The sequence below is a fragment of the Tetrao urogallus genome (assembly GCF_951394365.1).
Source record: "Tetrao urogallus genome assembly, chromosome: 15".
NCBI lineage: Eukaryota > Metazoa > Chordata > Aves > Galliformes > Phasianidae > Tetrao > Tetrao urogallus.
The window spans coordinates 12888845-12910210 of record NC_136828.1 but is presented as its reverse complement, the minus strand read 5'-3'; the positions used below and the strand labels follow the sequence as shown (position 1 = coordinate 12910210).

Here is a 21366-nt window from a genome sequence, read left to right as displayed (position 1 = left end):
ACAGACCTGGGTAAAGAAAATGGTGTAAGAAAGAGACAGTTCTTTATCAGAGGAACTTGGAGCAGCAGAGATAGACGAGTACTGCCTATGGCTGTCAATCCGGAACACTTTGATGCTCTGCAAACGCTAACCACAGGATCAACACATTGGCAACTACGAAAAGCGCATTTCAACTCCTCAACATCTACAAATAACGGTACAATGAATCACAAGGCCACGAGTTGCAGAGGCAGTCATTAAACACCGGTACAAAGCCCCGCATTTCACAGCCTCCCCCCGCCCAGAACAAACCCAGGTTCGCGTCTCAGGAGGATTTCAGGCTCGGGCAGAGCCCAACAGCAGCCGATACCCGAAGGAGGAGGGCCGGCCTCCCAGCGCCGCGCCCCGCGGAGCCTCCCCTAGCCCGGGTCGGGCCGCGCGGGGCCTCTGAGGCATCGGTACCGCCCGCAGCCAGCCGCAGGGAGCGCGCCGGGCCGTACCTGGGCCGCCGATCTGTGGAGCGGCAGCGGCTCTTTCTGCCGCCCTCACGGATGAAGGCGTTTCTCCGCCGGCTTCCGCAGCGCAACAGCCTCTTCCTCCTGCTCCTCTTCCTCCTCCTCCTCCTCCTCTCGCTGCCTGCTCCGCGACCGCGGGGCTCCTTCCCTCATGCAGACGCGGACACAAAGGCTGCGGCCCCGCCGCCGCAGGAAGTGCCGCTGCTGTCACTCAGCAGCAGGATCGGCCTCCGCGGGGCGGCACGGAGTCGGACGCCGGGCCGGCTGTTACGGCGCTCGCTGGCTGCTGTCTCAGCGCTGTGTTGTAATGGCGGCTGAACGCACTGCCGCCGGCTGCCCGGCCGCTGCGATGCGAGACAGGGCTGCGCTTTGCTGCGCCCCGAGCTCACGCCGCGCACTGCGGTACCGCCTGCTCGCGTTGCCCGCGGGCTGCGCGGTGCGGTGTGCAGCGCTCAGAAATACAACTGAGCACGTATTGAGTCGGTGGACATTGGAAATAATACCGTGTATTGCTGCTGGGGGATTCTGATCCCGCTATAAATTATTTATTAAAGGATAGGGGGGGTGAAGGGAAGCACACACCACGTGACACAGCCCCAAGGCGCGGCCTGCCGCCAAGCGCGCTCGGCGCGGCCGTAAAGCGTTTCCCGCGGTCGTAAAGCGTGCCGCGTCCTTAGCAACGGTGCCGCGCTTCCGTATCGCCGGGGCGGCATGGCGGCGTGCGGGGCGGCCGAGCTGGCGCAGGCCCTGAGCCGGCCCCTGAGCTGTCTGCAGGGCCCCGAGTGCGGCCGGGCGGCTCGGCTGCGGGCTCTGGAGGCCATCCGGGTCGAGGTGCAGGAACGGCCGCTCTCGTCGGAGGCGGCGCGGGAGGTTTTCGAGGCTCAGCTGGTGCGGCCGCTGGCGCGCTGCCTGGCGGGGGACGCGGCGGAGCGGTGCCGGGAGCTCGCCCTGCAGCTCCTCCTGCACGGCCTGAGCCGCTGCGAGCGGCCCGGAGAGGCGCTGCCCGTCCTGCTGCCCGTCCTGGCGCAGCGCCTCGGCGCCGAGCCGTGCGAGGAGCTGCGCCTCGGCCTACTCCAGCTGCTGGGGCTGCTGCTGCGGCGCGGCGGGGCCGACGTGGCCCCGTACCTGTCCGATGTGGTCGGCATCCTGCAGGCCGCACTCCTCGACCACTACGCCGAGGTCAGGCGGGAGGGCTGCGGGTGCGCCGTGGCCTGCGCCCAGGCCGTGCCAGGTGAGGCTCGGGGGCGGCGCGGGGGGGATCGAGGAGTGCCGTGAGATGCGCTGTCCCGGGGGGCCAGGCTGGGGCCGGAGACTGTGGGGATGCAGCCAGCAGCAGGGAAGAGAAATACGTTGTGCACAGCCTCACAGGAGCGCTTTATCAGCCCCGAGGGGGATCCGGTGAAGAAGTGTACCAGAGATATCCACTGGTGGATGCGGGTTGGGCGTGAACCAGCACTGTGCCTCCCAGCCCAGAGAACCAGCCTTACATTGGGCTGCATCGAAGGTGCGGCCAGCGGGGTGAGAAGGTGACCCTGCCCCTCTGCTCTGTGCTGTGAGCCCTCACCTGGAGTACTGCATCCACATGGGGAGTGCTCGGTGCAACACAGATGTGAACCAGAGGAGGTCCATAAAAATGACCTGTGGGATGGAACACATCTCCTACAAGGACAGGCTGAGGAAGCTGGGGCTGTGCAGTGTGGAAAAGGGAGAGCTCTGGGGAAACCTGAGAGCAGCCTTCAGTATCTGAACGGGCTGTAAGAAAGAAGGGAAGAGACTCTTTAGCAGGGTCTGTGTGATAGGACAAGGGGAAATGGTTTCAAACTAAAACAGGCCACATTTAGATTGGTTATAAAGAAAAAGTTTTTTATGCTAAGGGTAGTGAGGTGTTGGTACAGGGTGCCCAGAGTGGTGGCAGTGCTGTGTCCCTGCAGACACCCAAGTTCAGGGGACAGAATCTGAGCACTGATGGAGCTGTGGTTTCCCTGCTCGGTGCAGGGAAGTTGGACTTGATGACCTTGAAGAGTGCCTTCCAACTCTTAAACAATTCTATGATTCCATGATCAGTTATGGCGTGTGGGTGACGATGTTTCAGTGGGGGAGCAGTGCTTGTGGGCTGGCATTCAGCTCCAATATAATGTAAACATCAGCTTGCTGCTCATAGTGCTGCAGAAATCACCCTGCTCAAAATGTGTGGCCCCTATAGAGAATGGAGCACTTGAAGTTTCTGTCTCTCTCCTAACAGAGCACTTCCACATGCAGTCGGAATCTCTGATAAAGCCCTTAATGCAAACAATTTCACACCAGCACTACAGAGTTCGTGTGGATGTAATTCAGGCTACTGGAGCAGTGATACAGTTTGGAAATGGGAAGTCTGTGGATGATGTTCTGTCTCATCTGGCCCAACGGTTATTTGATGAGATTCCCAAGGTGTCAATTTTCTTCTTTTTTTGTGAGGGATCAGGGGGTGTTATTTTAAATCTAGCTCTCTATTTGTTTTTTTCCCATTGATTTTCAGCATTCATGCACTCATTTGAGGTACGTAAGCCTGTCACATATGGGCCCAGTCAGCTGTGGACTATCAAAAGCAGGTGGATGACCTGTTCCACTGCTGTCTGGTTCTGCACGCTGTTGTAGTGTGTAGGCACCTTAATGTTAAAGGAGGCCTCCAGTTCTGTCTAAATTCTTCTGGCAGATCTCTCCTGGATTTTGTTCTATGGTTTTTTTTAGATGTTTAACAAAGACAGTTTGGGTTCCTTCATAAGAAGCAATTGCAGTAGTCCTTTGTAAATGTGCTATGTAATCATAAATAATTCATTTTTTGAGTGGCTGCATTCAAATACTTAACTTTGGTTTCCGTTACAGTAAATGGATAAAATTGTCTTCTAGAGAATGGCTGGAAAAGTGCAAATTCGAAAGAAATGTACATTTCTCATGTTCTCAGAGAGACACAAAGCACAAGAAGTGTGTTTGTGCAGTACTTCGTCTAAGGCCGAGTCAGAGAGAGAACACAAGGGGGAGCACGGGGTCGTGCTGAGATGCTGCAAGTGAGGAGATCCTCTGCTCTTCTCATTATCACAGACTGTTTCTGCACTAGATACCAAATCTTAGCTACCAAAAGCAATTTTAAATTCTTTCTATCTTTTGAAATATTTACCTGACTTTTAAAAAATGAATTATTTTTTTGTTCCCTCATTTTTAATCCACGCAGGTTCGTCAGGCTGTAACAACTGTGGTTGGGGAATGGCTGTTGCACCTCCGGGACAGATACTCCTATTTTCACAAGTTGATCCCTCTGTTACTCAGCAGCACTGCTGATGACATTCCTGAAAATACGTAAGCAGAATACTTTTGATTTTTCTTTTCTTTTTTTCCCCCTCCACTTCCCTTCCTCTGTGTGGAAGTATTTCTATGTTTACAGATAAATTATTTGGAAGAAAAGTAAACATTTGTAACCCTACTCCTGACAGTGTAACCTCTGGTGACTTGTTTGTGTGAGGGAAACGGTAAGAGAGGCAGAGCTGGGATTACCCTCTAGAAGAAGTGTTCATCAGCATCAGCTCTTCCCACTGCTTCCAATTCTTCCAAATGAATTCAAGAAGTCATAATTTCCAAAAGTCTCATTTTAAGATGTTTTCCTGTGGGGGTCATGATTTTTATTTTATTTTGAGCCTAGGACACTAGCTTGGACTTATTGGGAAAAGATAGGCTTGCAGTGGGAGAAGGAGAACGAAGAAGATCTGAAGGACAAGATGGATTTTAGTGTTCCACCATCTCATTATCCCAAAGGAGGTGAGTATTGCACAGAAAGTAGGGATTTTCCAGGTGGGTGGTGCTGAGGGGGATTGGCTCAGCACTGTTCTCTCTGGAGAACTTGCATTTAAAAGGGGGGGAAAAAAGTGTATGACCTGAGAGCAATTGCCTTTTTTTTCCCCCTTCCAAACTTAGTGATTCCACAGAGATTGCACAGAAGAGTCCTTCTATTTGATGGCCTCAATTAATTCTTTAAATGGCATTTATGCTGTCAAAACAATGAAAAGGAAATCACGGAAGTTGTTAGGCAGCATTTTCCAAAGAGGGCACTGTGCCATACTCTCGTACGTTTTCTTCCTTCTTTAAACATTTTAAAGCATAAACATTAAGCCACTTTGTAGTAAGAAATATATGTACATTTTCAGAGTGGTGTGGAATTAAAAATTTTGCAGTATCTATTAAAGAAATACTACTTGCACATGTAAAATCCTCAGCAGCATTTGGAATATCTTCTTCCACACTGAAGCAGATCCCCAGAGCTCATCTTGGAGTCTCTAAACTCTTCTGAGGCTTTTCCTTCTACATGGCTGTCATTGTCTTGTGAATAATTTGTGGGTTTGTTTTCCCTCTCCAGTGACCCGACCAGGACTGGGGTGTCGGGAACTCGTGTCAAGGAACCTCTCCAAAGTCCTTCCAGCTCTCTGCCGTGATCTAACAGACTGGGTTGAAAGCACGAGAGTGAAAGCATCCCAGCTTCTGTATGTGTTACTGCTGCATGCAGAGGACCACATAACACAGCACATGGAGCTGCTTCTCAGAACTTTGTATCAAGCGTGCTTGGATGAAGAAAGCGAGGTGGTTAGGAATGTAAGTATCTGCTACATGCTTCATAAAGACACTCGTGTGTGTGCCTGGTGCACTGTGTGAGGGATGGCAGTACCGTGGGTCACTGCAGCTTCCCCGTGACATCGGGATCAGCTTTTAATGGGCGTTAAAAATATGTATAAATTGTATTTAATTACTAAGTTAAAATCAATGCATTCTTGTATCGTTGGTATGAAGACCGATAATAAAATTATTTAAATGCTGTTTGGTTTATAAGCCAACTCCACGAAGCTTCAAAAATGATCTCTATAAAAATCATAAGCAGATTGAAGTGTAAAAGCCTTGTGGCAACAGATTCCATTTAGAAACTTGTGCAGGTCATGCCCGTTCAGGTTCAATTGATCATCTCCCCCTGCTGCATAGCCCACCTTGTTCCACGCCGTACCTGCAGTCATTGTACTTCAAACTCCTAACCTTTTTGCAAGGAATAATTAGTATCATTTTTATCTAATAGTCTATCAGTTGTTGCTCTCAAGGCTTGGTTCAATAATAAGGCAATAAAATTTATGTCGCTGAAAGGACTAGATGGATTTCTCAGGGGCCAGACAGCCATTACAAACTGTCTTTACAATTTTTAGAGAAGATCTGTTCATTTTTCTACACAAGCAAGACAGCATACGTATAACAAAAGCATCACGTAAGTTAATTCAGAGCTGCAAATGGAATTGCCTTGGGGAATTGGAAGAATATTTTCCACTCACTGGATGCAAGTAGTCCAACTGATGTTAAATAGAATGGATTTCCCAAGTCAAGGTTTTCTTTTCATTCCCACTGTGAGTTTAGCCATATGCAGACTGAGAAATCCATGTCTGAAATGATTCTTCTTCGAGTCTGTTTTTCCTTTGCAGTTTCTTTTTGTTGGCTTTATACTCTGTCTCAATACCAGTTGTTGTTTCTCTCCCTTCATTTTTCCTGAATTGATTCAAATTTTAATTAGGTTCAATTGAACATACGTGGCTAAATCACTAGAGTGGGAGTGACGTATATAAAGGGAAGTAAGCTTTTGTGTTTGGGGAAATGAGCCAACTGCTGAATGAAGAAATTAGGAGGAAATGTTCCTGTTGCACAGCGTGAAGTGTGTCTGTGTAATGCACCTGATTGGGGTCAGGCATCAGTAAGGCCTGATGTGCTGGTACGTCACGTAAGAACAGCGTGCTTTGCAGGCAGAGATGGGATCAAAGTGCACAAGTGCAATGGGGAATGGATTTCAGCCCTTTTTGCTAAAGGAGAGATTGCAAGCAGTGAGCAGCTCCATGGCAGTGCTTCCACAGTAAGCCAAATCAGTCACATCACTGCCAAAATACAGTATAATAGCAAAAAATCCCATTGATGGATTTATTGTTGATGCTTTGAATGAGTGGGTGCATGGAGAGCACGTGCCTGAGGACAGCATTTGGAGAAAGACTTGAAACCAGCAAATCTGCAACATCTGGTTATTTTGAGCTTGAGACTTAGTTACACTGCAAGCTGTACACTTCATTTCTGTATGTTACTTTCACATGGAAGTTGAGGCCAAGCAGGGTGCTTGCATACCTTAGTATGTGTTTACTGAACACATGTCAAGAAAATTTCTTCACGTGTATAACAATTCCTGAGTGTGTGGAAAAGGCCTACAAGGCAACTGCTGCAGCATTCAGAGTAACAGCTGGAATCATAAAAAGAAAAATCCCAATGATGTATTGAATGGTCTTTGTGTTTCCAGAAGAATCCTCTACACCTAATGTTCTTTTTTTTTTTTCCAGTGTGTGAAGGCAGCAGAATTGATTGGAACGTTTGTCAGTCCTAAAGTGTCTTTGAGATTAATCACATCAGCCCTTGAGATAACACCTAGGCCATCTTGTTTAATGGTTCTTGCTGCAGTGATTCGAGGTAGCCCCAAAAAAATCTTGCAGCCTCATTTGAGCCATCTTGGCGGCACGCTGTCACAGGCTGGAGTTTGTCAGCAATCTGAGGAGGTAAGGATTTAGGGAAGCGTGACACTGTGCTTCTTGGAACTCGCTTCTTCATTTGTTCTCCTTAAGTCCTCCCTTACCTTTCCTGCGCACTCCCAACCCACTCTGTCTCAGGATGTATCTTAACATGTCTGAGACTAAGACAGGAGCTTACATGTCTTTCCCAAGACTCCTTGTATTCTCCTAGTTGTGGTCTCCCGATCAAACTATTCCCAAAAAACTGCTGGCAATTCGTCCCCTTAGCAGATGTGGATTCAAGTTCCAGAGCTGATGTAGGATGCTTCATATTGTGGGGGAAAAATGGGGAGGTGTGAGGAGGAAAGAAGAGGCTGTTCAGAATGTGCTGTACAAACAGCATTCTCCATTGGCCAGTCCAGAGCCAGAATTCAACCCATGCTTTGAAATTCTTTGTGTTCTCAGTCTAAACAAGATAATGTGTTTTAATCATCAGCAATGGACAGCTTTCACAGGCCACAGAGACTGGTATGTTGGCTTCCCAGGAAAGATTCCCTTTTTGTGTCATTTCTTATTTTTGTTTTGTATTAATTTGTGTACTGTTTTCTGTTTTAAAAAGAAGACAGCAGTATGCTGCTTACCTGTACATTTAAGAGCATGTTCTGTATTCTGTTCAGCTTGGTTGCTTCTCAGTAAGTTTCATTAAGATTCTAGCAAGGAGGCCTTTGTAAATTAGAAATCTCTTCTCAAATGGACCTTTGCTAATGGCTGAGCCATTCTGCCATCTGAAGAATATTCATCAGTTGGTATATAAGGACGGGAGAGCTTCTCTTCAGTGTGCAATGGAGAATGATTCTAGGATTATAATTATTATTTTCTTTATCTTACTCTTCTTTTTTTTTCTCCTCCACACTTGCCCAGATGTGGAAATAGATCTGTGAGGAATCCTCACCACCTCCCCCACAAATGCAGTCCTGGCCTTTCACTGCAGCACAAGTTTTTTGGCCTTTGTTCTTAAGATGACCAAAAAAGGCTGCACTGCTGCCTTCAGAAAATTCTGTCTTCATGAGATTCAAAAGTCCCTTTACAAAAGTTATTCATGTGTGTAGACTGAATCTGGCATAATTATCTTTCCGAGCCAATGTAAGATATACATGTGGAGTTATTCTAGGTTTCTTCCCTAATGGAATATACACCAGTGATGCAGAGAATTAACCTTAATCTCCGTGAAGCCTGGGATGATTAGGAACTCACATAACTGGAAGCATTACAACCTGATTGCTCAAATAGCAATTCCCTGAGGTGTATCTGCAGAACTGCTTGGAGGTCTGACGCTCAGCATTTCCAGGCAGCGGCGCACAGAAGGCGCATTCATCTGAATCGCAGCAGTTGGTGGAATTGTGAAATTGTTCTAACCTATGGTTTTGGAAACAATCTATCTCTAAAATAGAGAGCAAATGCTGCACAGACATTGTTTAGCTAAGGATTGACTGTGTCCATGAGATTAATAGCATGGATAGCTAAACTATTTCTAGACTTGATTTATTTTTGGTAATAAATTTATAACAATGGCCCCTTCTGTTAGTTGAGTGTAGTCTGACAGCTTCATGGAATATCAAGTGCACTTTATCATAGAAGTTACTGCAAGCTAACTGACAAGAATATTGACTTCCACTGACATCAGTTGGATCAAGATAACAGGCGTTATATTGCAGCAAACGAGATAAATTGGCAAAGATAAAAGCAGACGCTCGGGTTTTCTTGTTTTATGCATTTAACCATTACTGTTCAGTTGAAATAGTCAGACATGGAATAATATTTGAAAAAGTCATAACAGATGTTATTAATTAACAGATTGCTCTTCAGAATGAGAAAGTGCTACCTGTAAGCACAGCAAAATGCTTTGATGTTTTTATTTGCAATGGAGCGGTTGTGTGGTTAAGAGCAGGATCACTGAGTTTGTTGCCAGGACAAGGCAGGAAGATTATGCTGCGTTCTGCAGAAAGTAGAACGTAGGTCACCAAGAGAACCAGCATCGAGTGATTGATGTGGCCAATTTAGAAGACTGTACAGCACTCAGATTTTATTATTATCACTTCTCTTACCTCGCTCTTAAGGAGAATATTTTCTAATCAACACAGTAAATATATGCTTTTATTTAATAAAGGCCCTTTACATGGAGCAATTGCTTTGCTGTGTACAAGCATTGATCGAGGTATGCCAGGAAGACTGCCAAGAAATTTGCTTGCAGCTCATGAAAGTTTTGGTGACAGTGATGGCAGTACCAAGTTCTCAGCACCTTAAAGAGAAGGTAAGATACAGACTGTTTTAGCATGCTGTATTTCCTTATTCTGGTGTTGATGAAGTGCTTTGTCTAAACAGAGCCATAGTTTTTTGTGTGGCTGTTAGAATTTAAACCACAGAAATCCTTCACTGAGATTGATACAGATTGAAATTATTTGCTGCTGCCTGACCTTAACTCTGGTTCTGTTGTGCATCTCTTACTGACTCTTAATGACAACCAAGAGAACCTTTACATGGGGTAAATTCTTTTTAGTGTTTGAAATTATGCAGGAGTGAAAGTGGGACTGGCATCACTATTATTTTTATTAATTATATTGTTATCAATAATAATGAAATCAATACTTTTTTTTTTTTTTTCTCTCTCTCTCTAAACACACATCTCACTGATTTTACAGTAGTTGAACTTTTTGCCCCTGACCAGAACTAAAAGCTTAAATGTTATTGCAGGAATGCTTTAAAGCAAAGGGCATCTGTAGATGCCCTGATAATAGATGAGCTTTTGGGCTACACATTTTCTCACCCCCTTATTCTTCTCTTCCTCTTACTTCCCCAAGCTAAATAAATCAGCAAGCCTTCTTCATGTAGTATAATCACGACCCATCCAAGTTGTCTTTCTTCAAATGTGCTTCTTAAATGTGATGGCTAGTCTACTGCCTTTGCTCTTGCTCCCAGGCATGCTATTCCAGAGGCCTGTGCACCATCAGTATTTATGGCCCCCAGCTGAAAGGCTGCCTCCAATGAGGCACACACCTAGAAAACTGCTCTGAAAGAGGTAAAACAGAACAAGTATTACAAATACTTTGTAGGACAAAGAGGTACAGCGTGAAGATCTGTCTTGTGGAGGGCCAGTGAGAGAGCAGGATTTATTTTATTTCATTTATTGGCCTTGTGGTTTTTCTATTTGTTTTTTTTTAACAGAATATCTGTCCACGTAAACCTCAGATTGATCTGATATCTTTTCCAGTATCTTGTCTGTTTAGCCCTTAAGTGGTCTGTAAAGTTAGCAATGTGAATTCATCCTCCTGCAAAGGAAGCTGTTTCATGGAGGTAAATCCTGATTTTCATCAACAAAATTTTATCTCTCAAGATTATTAAAGGTTTAGGATGTTCCTGCAGTCACAGTTGATTTTTAAAGCTGACAGGACTTTGGATGAGAATCTTTTTTCTCGTTAGCCTTTAGTTCAGCTACACAAATAGAGTATCTGGTGACAAGCTCACATAATTGCAACATATAAGTTTGTCACCAAAGTGAATCCAACTTGCTGCTTTTTGCTTTTCTCCCCTGTTGCTGTTCTTGCGTTCAGGGTCAAAAGATTTTGAGAGTAAAAAGCAATGATAAGATTTGCATTATAGAATTTCAGTTCAGATAAGGAGATAAGGAGACAGCAGAGCGATAGCGGAGGCTGCAGCTGATGTGACTGATGCACGTCTGTGCTCTTCCCACTTGTGATTCTTGGCCCTTCAGCTTTGCAGCCCTCAGTGTTTCTAGTTGCCCGGGGCTAAGGGAAGAGATCAGGAACCACCAACTGAGCACTGAGGAACTGTGATGAGGGGGATGGTTTACAGCCCCCAATAGGCTGAAGCTAAGTCAGATGTTACGGTCAGTCAGGCATGTTTTGAGCTTGTCAGTGCTGTAACTGGTGACCTAAAGGTAAGGCTTCTTTTTGTTATCAGTATCCTGTGCTGTCTCAGTTTTTCTCTGGGCGTGTGTTGATTACTAGCATGAAAGTAACGCATTGTTAAACTTGCTTGTTTTCAAATATATGAAAGAAAATCACCCTTGCTATTCTTTTTATTGACTACGAGACGCTTCTGAATGAGAAGATGCACAACAATCTGTTGGCATATTTGATTTCTCTCCAATTTTTTCAGTTGCACATGTGAAACCAGTTAATAGTTTATTTTAAATCACCTCTGAAAGAAGCATTGTTTTGTGCCTCCTTTGTTTAATAAAGAACAAAAGGTGTGTGGATGGGGGGGAATGGAGAATGGTTTCTCTCTTGACACATTCTGTCATATAACATCTTCCAATTTATTTACAGATAAATGAGTATTTTACATTCAGGTTATTCTGTTTTGTTTTGACTGGCTCATAGAACGCTCCCAGAAAAAAAAATTCACTGTGTTGAGGCAGGCAAAGCTGCTTTATGAATGACCTTTGTTCCTAGCAAATCCGGATTGATTGGCTTATTTTAAAAATCTCATTTATTTTCTCCACATCTGGATCTTTCATAATAACACCTTTGTCTGGCAAGTTATTAGCCAGCAACACTCCAATGGTCCTTGGCGTGCTTTAGCTGACGCGTGCGGTGGAGTTCAGTTCAAAACCAGTAGAGAGATGGCTGTGAAGCCACAAGTGATGTTGTGGTCCTGCTGCACCTCGTAAAGTCAAACGGTGTTACTCACAGCGCTGTGCTGCAGCATTCCGTGCTGGAACTGATGGCCATGCTGAGGATGTGCTGCTCCTTACTGGGGTTCCCAACCATGCCTGGCTCCTATTCTTGGCTCGCTGTCTGCTGAAATCAGTGGTGCTGTAGGCAGTGCTTTCAGCACGCTCCTCATCTCTGCCTGCAAGAACTTCTACATGGCTTTTTGCCTCATTAAAGTTTGAAAGGAGAAAAAGCAAAACACAAAAGCAGGAGGAGAGGAGGGAATTCCTTGCCCTGTCTGAGCAGTAGTGGCAGTAGTTTTGGTAGCTGCCATAGGCCTGGATGTCTGTGTGGGAAATTGCCTTTACGTAGATGTTTAAAGCATTGTTAAGCTGAGAGAAAATCACTGCATTGCTGAAATGAATATGACTGGTTTCATGGCTTGGTTAAGTTTTGGATAGCTTTTCAAATGGATCAGAGATGCTTTAATTTTGGTCCTGCACTGCTGTGTTCCTTACAGTTTTGCTCTGAGATCAGGACAAATATTTGTTTTAAAGTCAGAATTACAGGATTTATTACAGGCCAACACTGTGTGCATTGGGCTTGATCATCCAAATTGCAACTGTGGGAATCCCTTCCCCTTCTTGTGGTATAAACAGAGTTTCAAAGATTGACCTGTTTTTCAAACATCACCCCAGTTAAGATGAAGTATCTTGCCTCTCTTTTCTTAACAGGCGGAAGAAGCAATGTGTTCATTAGCTGAAGTGCAGCAGTTGGATGGTTTTCTTTACCTCTACAGACAGCATATCCTTCAGCTTCTGGAATGGGTCTCAGTGTCACACGACAGCTGGACCTGTTATTCTCCAGAAATATTACAGTTAGATGTCATTGCGACTCATTCAGGTATGACTTATTTAGTGCTGTGATAGCCCATCCAGTTCTTAAAAATGGAGTGACAAAGTAATAATCTCGGTAGCCTGCAGACACGTGGCACTTCACAATGAATAATGTGGTATTCAGAACCTCCGCAAGAACGATGAAAGGCAAAAATGAAAATGTGCAGGCAGCTCCAATTCCAAAAGCACCCATCGGCTGCAGGGAGCCTCTGTCATCTGAAATCTGGGAAGAAAGCTCTCTAACCCCAGTGTGGTGTTGGAAGGCAGCCTTCCTTTATTCCTCACAGTGCATTGCAGGCGACTTGATAAATCAAGCACGCGCTCTCACGGTTCAAGGCTGAAGTACTTTTCTTATTTGTGGAATGAACAAGAAGTTTTTTCACTGCAAGCTCTGAGAAGCCAACTTCCCTGCATGCTTGCATTCCCCTTCCCATGACTGAGGAACTCCTAGACAGTCGTCTGGCTTCTCCTTAGTGGCAAATAAATCATAAAATGTCTGGGCAGACGTTTTGACTTGCCCCCCATGCTGGTTATTTGCTGCTGTCTGGGTTTTCTGTCTAACACAGCAGCTCCTAGGGCTAATCTGCTTGTTTGTTTGTTTTTCTTTTTCTCTCTTATCATTCCCACACAGAATGCTGCTTTTTAATCAGTGTAATCAGGCTTACTCATTTCCAATGTCTCAGTTTTTGCTGCTTTTCAGGAATGTGTGCTTACTCTGAAACTAGCAGTGTAGATTATTTTGTTTATTTCCCATCTGTTGGATTTGGTGTTATCAGTATGATATAATAAGTGTCCTAAGAATGCCCCGAAACTCACATGAAGTAATATATCTCAAATAAATGTTAAGAAAATAAAGACCTACTTGTTGACATGGAAATTTAGCAAACTGCAGCTTAACATTCACCCCGTATTGCCTAAGTCTAGACATTGGAGATTTATTTTATTTTTAATTAGTCACTGCATTTCCAGATACTACTAAATGCTATTGAGAGTGGTGAACGGTTCAGTCTGTGCGTTTCACGTGTGAAGAACCTTCTGGTCACCAGAAAGGCCCGGGTGTTGTGTCTGTTCCTGTGCAGGTTCTGAGTGATGGGACTTGAGTGGATGTGTATCACAGGAAAATGAACTGGAGAAGTTTCTAGGGGAAGGTAGTTCATAGCAAGCAGCTGTCCGCAGCAAGCAGCTCACAGAATAAAGCAAGTCGGTGGTTCGAGTGTCTTCCTCTTAAAAACCATGCAGATATGAATCGTTGCCAAGGAGATGGGCACCACCTTCCTCTGACCAAATCACTTCTTCCCGTGTTGGGCTGACAGCTCGGGGCTTATTTCTTAGCTTCTTGGTTAGTGATAAAAAAGAATTCATCAAAGGAGGTGAAAACGTTAATAGTTCAGAGCATGAATTTGGAAAATATTTTTGCTTCAAATAGTAGCTTGTAAAAATTCACTGCATTTTAGATTCTCTTGTCAAATGCAAAGGAGCTTTATGTAAACATGGAGAAATAATAAGGCTGCGGTCATTTTGTTACACAAGTTTTGAGGCTGACCCTTTCAAACATGGCATTTCCTGTGAGTGCAAAGTTAAATGCTGTTTTAACACCAGGCATATTACACATTTTAAAGTGCTTCTGTATGAACCATCTGAATAGAAATTAATTGTATTCTTACGTGTTTGTTTTCTAGGTCCTGTCATAGGTGAAGCTCTCCATGACTTTATTCTCATTCTTAAGACGTGTCTGCAGCCAAACAAAGATCCCCAGATGCGCTTAAAACTTTTCACTGTGTTCTCAGAGTTGCTCCAGAAAGCCAATGAGACCATCAATTCCCAGGGGTAAGCAGAGCTTTTTTGGTTTTTGTTTTTTTTTTTGCAGAGCTATGTATCATTATATGCATGGGCTATGTAGAATCGTAGGATTGCTCAGGTTGGAAAAGACCTTAAAGATCACCAGGTCCAACCACAACCCAACCAAACTCGCCCAACTCTCTAACAGCCCTTCACTAAATGATGTCTCTGAGCACCAATAGCACAAGCACTGTATGTCCTCTCGTGGAATTGGCTCATATTTAACATCAAGTTACAAGCGTTTATAACAGTGAGACTTGAAGGCAGAGGGAGGGAGGATTTACTTGCATTTGAAGCAGCAAAAAGTACATCTTAATAGTGATGAGAGTGTGGTGAAATAACAGTAAGTTCTGGCTACAAAATCACGTTTGTTGCTGGCAGTGATTTGTTTAGCTGCACAACAGTTTACATAGGAAGGGTTTCAGTTATTACACCAAGCACCGTTGTATGATCATCAAATTTTGTTTGAATCTGACATTATTGTGTCAGAGAGCTGCCAGCTATTGCTTTCCCAATTCTGTTTCAAAGTGATAGAACAAATATTCTCCCAAACAGCACAGAGTTACGGTTAACGTGATGCTGATGGAACTGACCTCTGCTTGGAACTAAAAGGAGATTTGGAGTGATAGTGATCATCAATGATATTTTTTTCTAGCCAATTTTCTAATTGGGAATTATGAACTCTGAGAAACGTATTTCAAATAGTAAATCGAAGGTTTTTGGCGAATTTCTGTGTGTTTACTGGGATACAGATTTGTTGTTATTACTGAGTCCTATGCGCCACCTGCTGGGCGTGAGGCACGGCCTGATGCCTCGTGCGCTGCTCCTTCCCGCGGCGAGCCGGCAGCGGCCAGGTGCTGGGCTCCCGTCTGCAGCTGTGTGCAACGGGTGGCAGAGGTGCATTCCTGTGACAAGGTGTCGAGCAGCAGGGAGAGGTACTGCGCTGTGCTCTGTGTGCTTTGCAGCTGCCAGCTGCTGCGTGAGGCATGGGGATGAAGTGGACAACTGGAGCCTCTGTTGTCCACCTAGAAAGCAGGCAGATGGGGCTTCTCCACCAGGGGAAAGCTACGTGTCTGGGGTGCTCCCTGCAGTGTCACAGTTCTGGTATCAGCAATGGCATTCATACTTTTCACACTGTGAATAGTTTTCATTGGGCAGTCTTAAAAGGGCTTACAGATATTAATGAATCCTATCAGCACTCACGTGGAGCGTTATCTCAGCCTCGCAGGCAGAGAAAATGAAACAGAGAGAAGGTAAGCAGTGAGTCATGGGCATCCCTGAAGTGGGAGGAAGTCTGGCCTCTCCTTTCTGTGCATGTCTGGTATTTGCTTACATATTACCTCAAAAAATTAAGTTATGAAGGGCTTATCACATATGTTATAATCATGTTGACAAGATTTATATTTTTTTTTACAGATTCTTTTTTTCTCCTTTTCTGCCTGTGTTTCTATGGCAGAAAATTCTTTTATGCATCCTTTCAGTCCCTTTATCACTTCCTCATGAGCCTTTATTTTGCTTTCTTATTTTTGGCTGCAGGCTGTTCCCTAGCTACCTGGAGATTGTGATAAAAGACATCCTGGCTCCTAATCTGCAGTGGCATGCTGGGAGGACAGCAGCTGCCATCCGCACCACAGCTGTGTCGTGCCTTTGGGCCCTTATTCACTGCCAGATGCTTGCACCAGAAGAGGTAAATTCTCTTTTTCATCAAATGTACTCTGAAATCTTGCACAGGAAAACAAAATAAAGGTAAAGAAGAAAAAAAGATCCTTATAGTTTGTAATGTTTTCAAATGGATGCATAGTTTTCATAATTAATTTAATTGCAATGGAGTAGTAACAAGTGAAATGATTAACAGTGAGGGTATGATGGGTCCTGGTGGCAGAACCAGGGCCTGCTCTGTGCTGGGTTCTGCTCACCACCACGAAATGCTGCAGGGCTTCATCCTGGCACAACAGCAGTGCTGACACTGAGCATTGTGAGCATCATCAGCGCAGTGTTGACATGGCCGGGACTGGAGCTGCTGGCACGTGGCAGTGACAGCTTGTCTGTTGCCTTGGAGCCCATGGGGCTGTTTGGGAAAATCATCTAAAGGACTTCTGGAAAGGGCAGGAGGAGCTGAGATGGAACCTGAGGGGTATCTATGGAAACTGATGCAGAGAGCTGGCAGGGAGCGTCCTTAAAGAAATGCGAGGTGCCATAGTGATGGAGGATCGGTGGAATCGGGGGGGTTGAAGCTGCTCACAAAAATGGTGTTTGAAAATGGTGCACTGGGAACACACTAAATGTTATTCAACATTTACAGTCTCAATAACAGATCTTAATCGAACAAAGGGCTTAAGCACATGTGAGATATCAGAGGCTGCTGTTGTGTTCAAAGGCTTTTCTCTATCGGTGGGCGACGTCGGTGCCCTTTTGCATCAACATACAGAAAATGTACATGTGGAAGACAAATAAGGAATCGTGCCAGAAGTGTTACACTAAAATGGTCTTTGTTTTAAAACTTCCTTTTAGAATAAGAGCACCATCTACTGTACATAAATTGCTTCAGCTCCAAACTATTGAAAGTCTTGCCAGGATTTGTATTTTGAGTTCTTTTTTTTTTTTTTAATAAAAAGGCAGGTAAGTCTAAAGCTTTAATCAGCTTCAGAAAACTCATATGCATATGTACTGAGTGCTCATGAACGGTGTGATACATTGGTAGGTTTTTATTTCTCAAGCTTACTTCCAGGCAAAAATGGAGCTGTGTAACTTCAGGAGGTATAGGTATATTAGGTATAATTACTTATTTTTTTAATTAGGCAAGCCAGGATCTGTCAGACCAAATAATAACTTACATAAGCAATGAGCACAGTGCTTTAAACTGACCGAACTGCTATTGTTCTTCTATGCTTTCCTCATTAATCCTAGATCTTAAAAGTCAAGGATGTGTTGATGCCCCAGATTATTGCTGCCATGGACGAGGACTCTAAGATCAGTCGGCTGATGGGTTGCCGCATTGTTGGTGGTATTTTAAAAGTCTGTGGGAGGCAATTGGATGAAATCCAGCTTGGCAAGACTTACCCCGGTACGTATAAGAGTTGGGGCTTGGGGGAGATGTGTCTGTACTGTACAGTTACAATTGCTTCTCCCTGAGACTTCCTAGTAGTTTTGTTTGTAACACTGCGGGCGTTGTGGAGCACAGGTGCATTCACTGTGCAGGCTGTCCGCTTCACCTGCAGGCTCACTGTGGCTGCTAGCAATGCAAGCACTAACACAGACTAGGGAATGCCAAGTCTGTGTGATATCACTGATGTGTGATGGCTTTAATCCTATATAAAGAGCAAAAAAGGCCTTTACACAGTTTGAATTCCAAACAGGGGTAGATTTTATGCTGACTTCTTATTTTATTCCCGTAAATATATTCTGCTGCTCTTTCTATATCCTCTTCTCTGGTTTATTTTAACTATTCGGGTACTTATTCCATAAAATAATTCTATAACTATTAAGGAACCGGAAAAAGAGTTGTACAAAACTATATGGTTAGCAACAGTTTTGTCTGTGAGAGCCCATTTAATGTCCTGAAGACATAGCTCTAAACTGTTAGGTGAGACTTCGTGGAGTGTGTGAAGTATAGGTATGCATTTTAGAGAATCAGAGTGCTGGAACCTCAGTGGGTGTTGCTGAGCATGACTCCAGCAGCACCTGCTTCTTGTCAGGCCCTGCTCTGTTAGTGTTTCAGCTGCAGGCTTTCCTGTCACAGAGGTGTTGTGCTGCAGATACGTTGATGCCATTTTCAGGTGCCCTCCCTCCCGAGTGGAACTGATTGATTGTTAAGTGTTCTTGATGTTGTTATGCATCACACCACCAGATGGAACTTCAGTCGGTGTTACTGTCTGCAAGGCTTACCAGAGGTTCATCTGCATTGCTTCTTACTTTAGACCGTATGAAATAATGTTCTAACTATAGTGAAAGCAGAGCAGCAGTGCATTATATAAATGGTGGTCGCATTGTTCTCTGTGCAGTGTTTCAGAGAGCCAAGAGCAAACTGTGTCACTGTGCCATAAATAGACCTGAATACATAGCAGGTTGTTGTTCAGGACTTGTTGGCTTGATTTGGTTTGGAAAGGAAAAAAAAAAAAAAAAAGCAGCTCCAAATCTAAGGTGCTGTGCTGTGAAATAGAGCTGTTCTCTGCAGTGCCTACTAGGGTGATGTTATACTGCTAAACAATTAGTCAGGAGAAGTACAATCTATGCTATGTGACAGGGTTTATGTTCTCAGAAATGTAAACAAATAAGTCTGCCCTTCCCAAACTGAGCATCTTAATGACTGTTTTGTTACACAGTACTGCAGAAATCTTAACAACAAACGTCTTTATTTTGGTGAGACGTATAAACAGACCATCAGCAAAGCACATCTTTGCATCTTGCTTGTTCAAGTAGTCTGTGATGCATCTGTTCACTGAAAATGCAATGTTTTACAGAAATACTGTGCTTTACAGAGTACAGAAGCACTATTTCTGCAATTAATGAATAGACATTCATAGTGCTAGCTAGGTAGAGTGCTAGAGAATAATTCCAGTGATTATGAAATAGATTTCTGCTTTGAAACAAAAAGGGAAGATAGCTTCTCTGTTGGTCGTGCCCTTTGGTTACATATGTGTTCTTTTCAGAGGTTTTAAAGCGCCTGGACGATGCATCACCTGATGTACGACTGGCCGCTGCTCACACCTTAACTGACTGGTTTAAATGCTTGAAGGACAGTGATGTGAAATCTGCAATGAAAAGTCACATTGAGTTTCTGTACCAAGAGCTGTTGATACACCTGGATGACCAAGATCCAGATACCCAAAATGCAGTTCTAGGTAAGACTTTCAGTCATTTGTATTTTTAACAATGCTTTAAAAAAAAATGTTTTCAAGTGTTACATGAAAATAGTATTGGTAAGGAGAGACTGCTCTGAGTGGGCCGGTGTCACTGGGAGCCTTCCTTTGGGTTTTGGTGATAGGGAGCTCAGACCTTTCACCTGTATGCAGAATGTAATGTTTCATCTAGCGTTCACCAGGGTGGGAATATCAGCATTTCTGATGCATCCGAACTCTGTATAGACAGTAAACGGGACATGAATGCATCCATTGCAGGATGTGACCAAATCCCAGCTTGCTATTCAGATTCTGTGGAATTGATTGGTGTGTGACTCAGTGTTCAGCATGCCAATGTCAATATACAGAACCTCAGCAAATGAAAGGGCAGCCAGCAGCAGGACTGCTCAACGTGCACAACAGCCCCCAGGTTAGGCTGCAGCTGCTTTGAGGGAACATGGGTAGAAAAACACAAAGCAACTAATGATTCTTATACCATATTTTTGTTTTACAGAAGTATTGAAAGAAGGAAGCATTTTATATCCTGAGCTGCTTGTGAGAGAAGTCGAAGTTGCTGTAGATAAGCATCGAACACCAGTCTATTGTAAACAACTACTGCATCACATTCAGACCACCAGAGAACCAGCTTTATGAATCAGTTCTGCAGCTCTTCTTAGTGAGCTGCATTTGGAATCTGTTGATACGGATTGCTTTCATGTTTCATTTGCTCAAGGTAGGCTGAGCAATAGATTTTTTTTCCTCTAGAAGTTCAGTATTAGCTCATTTATAACTCAGGTTGGCACAACTACATTCTTTGCCATGTGAGCAGTTCTTTGTATTTACTAGCAATAAAACAACGTTTTAATTCTCTTTGCACTGGAAGCTTTCTAGATAAAAGGTTTAAAAGAGGAATATTTTTCAAGAATTTGACACCGTTTCTATTTGAAGGAGATCATTTATTTTGGAAAGTAATAATCTAATGTCAAATATATTTATGTTGTTCAGCGAGGATTCGGTCTTCCAAGGAGTATTTCAGACTGTGGCTGATATTCAGGCTTTGCAGTCACATCGGTGAGGCTCTGTTTTACCAGAAATAGAGACAGCCAAACTTGTGTTGCATAATGCAGCAGAATTTTCGTGATGTTTTGAGTGCTTGTTATGCTGCAGTCACAGGGACATATTCTGAGTAGGTGTCACCAAAGGGGTGTTCTGTATTGTCATTGTATTATGCTTTGTGACTGAGAATAAAGCTGACATTTTTTAAATTAAGGGTTGGATGTGGAAAAAAATGTGCTTTTTGTCATTTAGACGATCAGTATTTATGTTGCATTAATTAAATATACAGTGTCTGCACCTTTATGTTGATACTGTAGTGCCTTGGAGGGCAAGCAATATTTACATCCTACTTGGAAGGGAAATTCTCCAATATTAGGTGAAAGTTTTGTGCTGGATTTTTTGTGGTGTTGATTTTGAGACCGTTGTACTGTATAAGATTTTGGTTTGGGGTGTTTGGTGGTTGTTTATTTTCATGTTCTCAGCTATGGAATGAAGTGAGCTTCCAGTCATTGTGGATAGTGTGCCATTTATTGCACACACAGAAAAGTTGTGGAAAATCAGGTTCCTCTTTTTTTTAATCACTCGTTCTTTAGGCAGAAATGCTTTTTATCTTCTATCTCCCAAATGCCCTGGCTTTGTATCAAGTCTAAAAATAGGCTTTGCAAGGTTTGGCAATGCTCCTTATGCTTGGGAAGCCCTCCTGTTTGCTTATCTTTCCGAGCGAATTGTGTTTTTTCACACTTAGGATCCAGTTGGTAACCAAACTGCTTTCGTACCTACCTGCATTCTCAAAAAACATTCGAGAGAGAATAGATAGAGAAAGCAGACCCTACTCCTCTTCTACAAGCAAAATCAGGCAAACTCATGGCTTCTCCTCTGCCAAATACTGCGCTGTTTTGAAGACGCTATCAGAAGGGACGACAACACTAAGGATACAGAGTATAGGAATCTCTGGATCTTCATGATCCAAAAGCTCTTTGGCCTTTCTGTAGAATAGACTGCACTTTTTAAATTGTATGTATGGTCTT

At 43.9% G+C, this 21366-nt stretch overlaps 1 protein-coding gene across 1 annotated transcript; it reads left to right on the top strand.

Annotated features, from left to right (window-relative positions):
- Positions 1-1205: 1205 nt before the first annotated feature.
- Positions 1206-19936, top strand: DNAAF5 (dynein axonemal assembly factor 5; the record flags this gene model as incomplete). Its single annotated transcript, XM_079543122.1, has 13 exons — positions 1206-1725; positions 2737-2921; positions 3703-3827; positions 4168-4283; positions 4879-5111; positions 6872-7084; positions 9204-9347; positions 12444-12612; positions 14285-14432; positions 15981-16131; positions 17352-17508; positions 19094-19285; positions 19797-19936. 13 exons carry the CDS (start codon positions 1206-1208, stop codon positions 19934-19936), a joined length of 2493 nt encoding a protein of 830 aa, XP_079399248.1.
- Positions 19937-21366: the final 1430 nt, after the last annotated feature.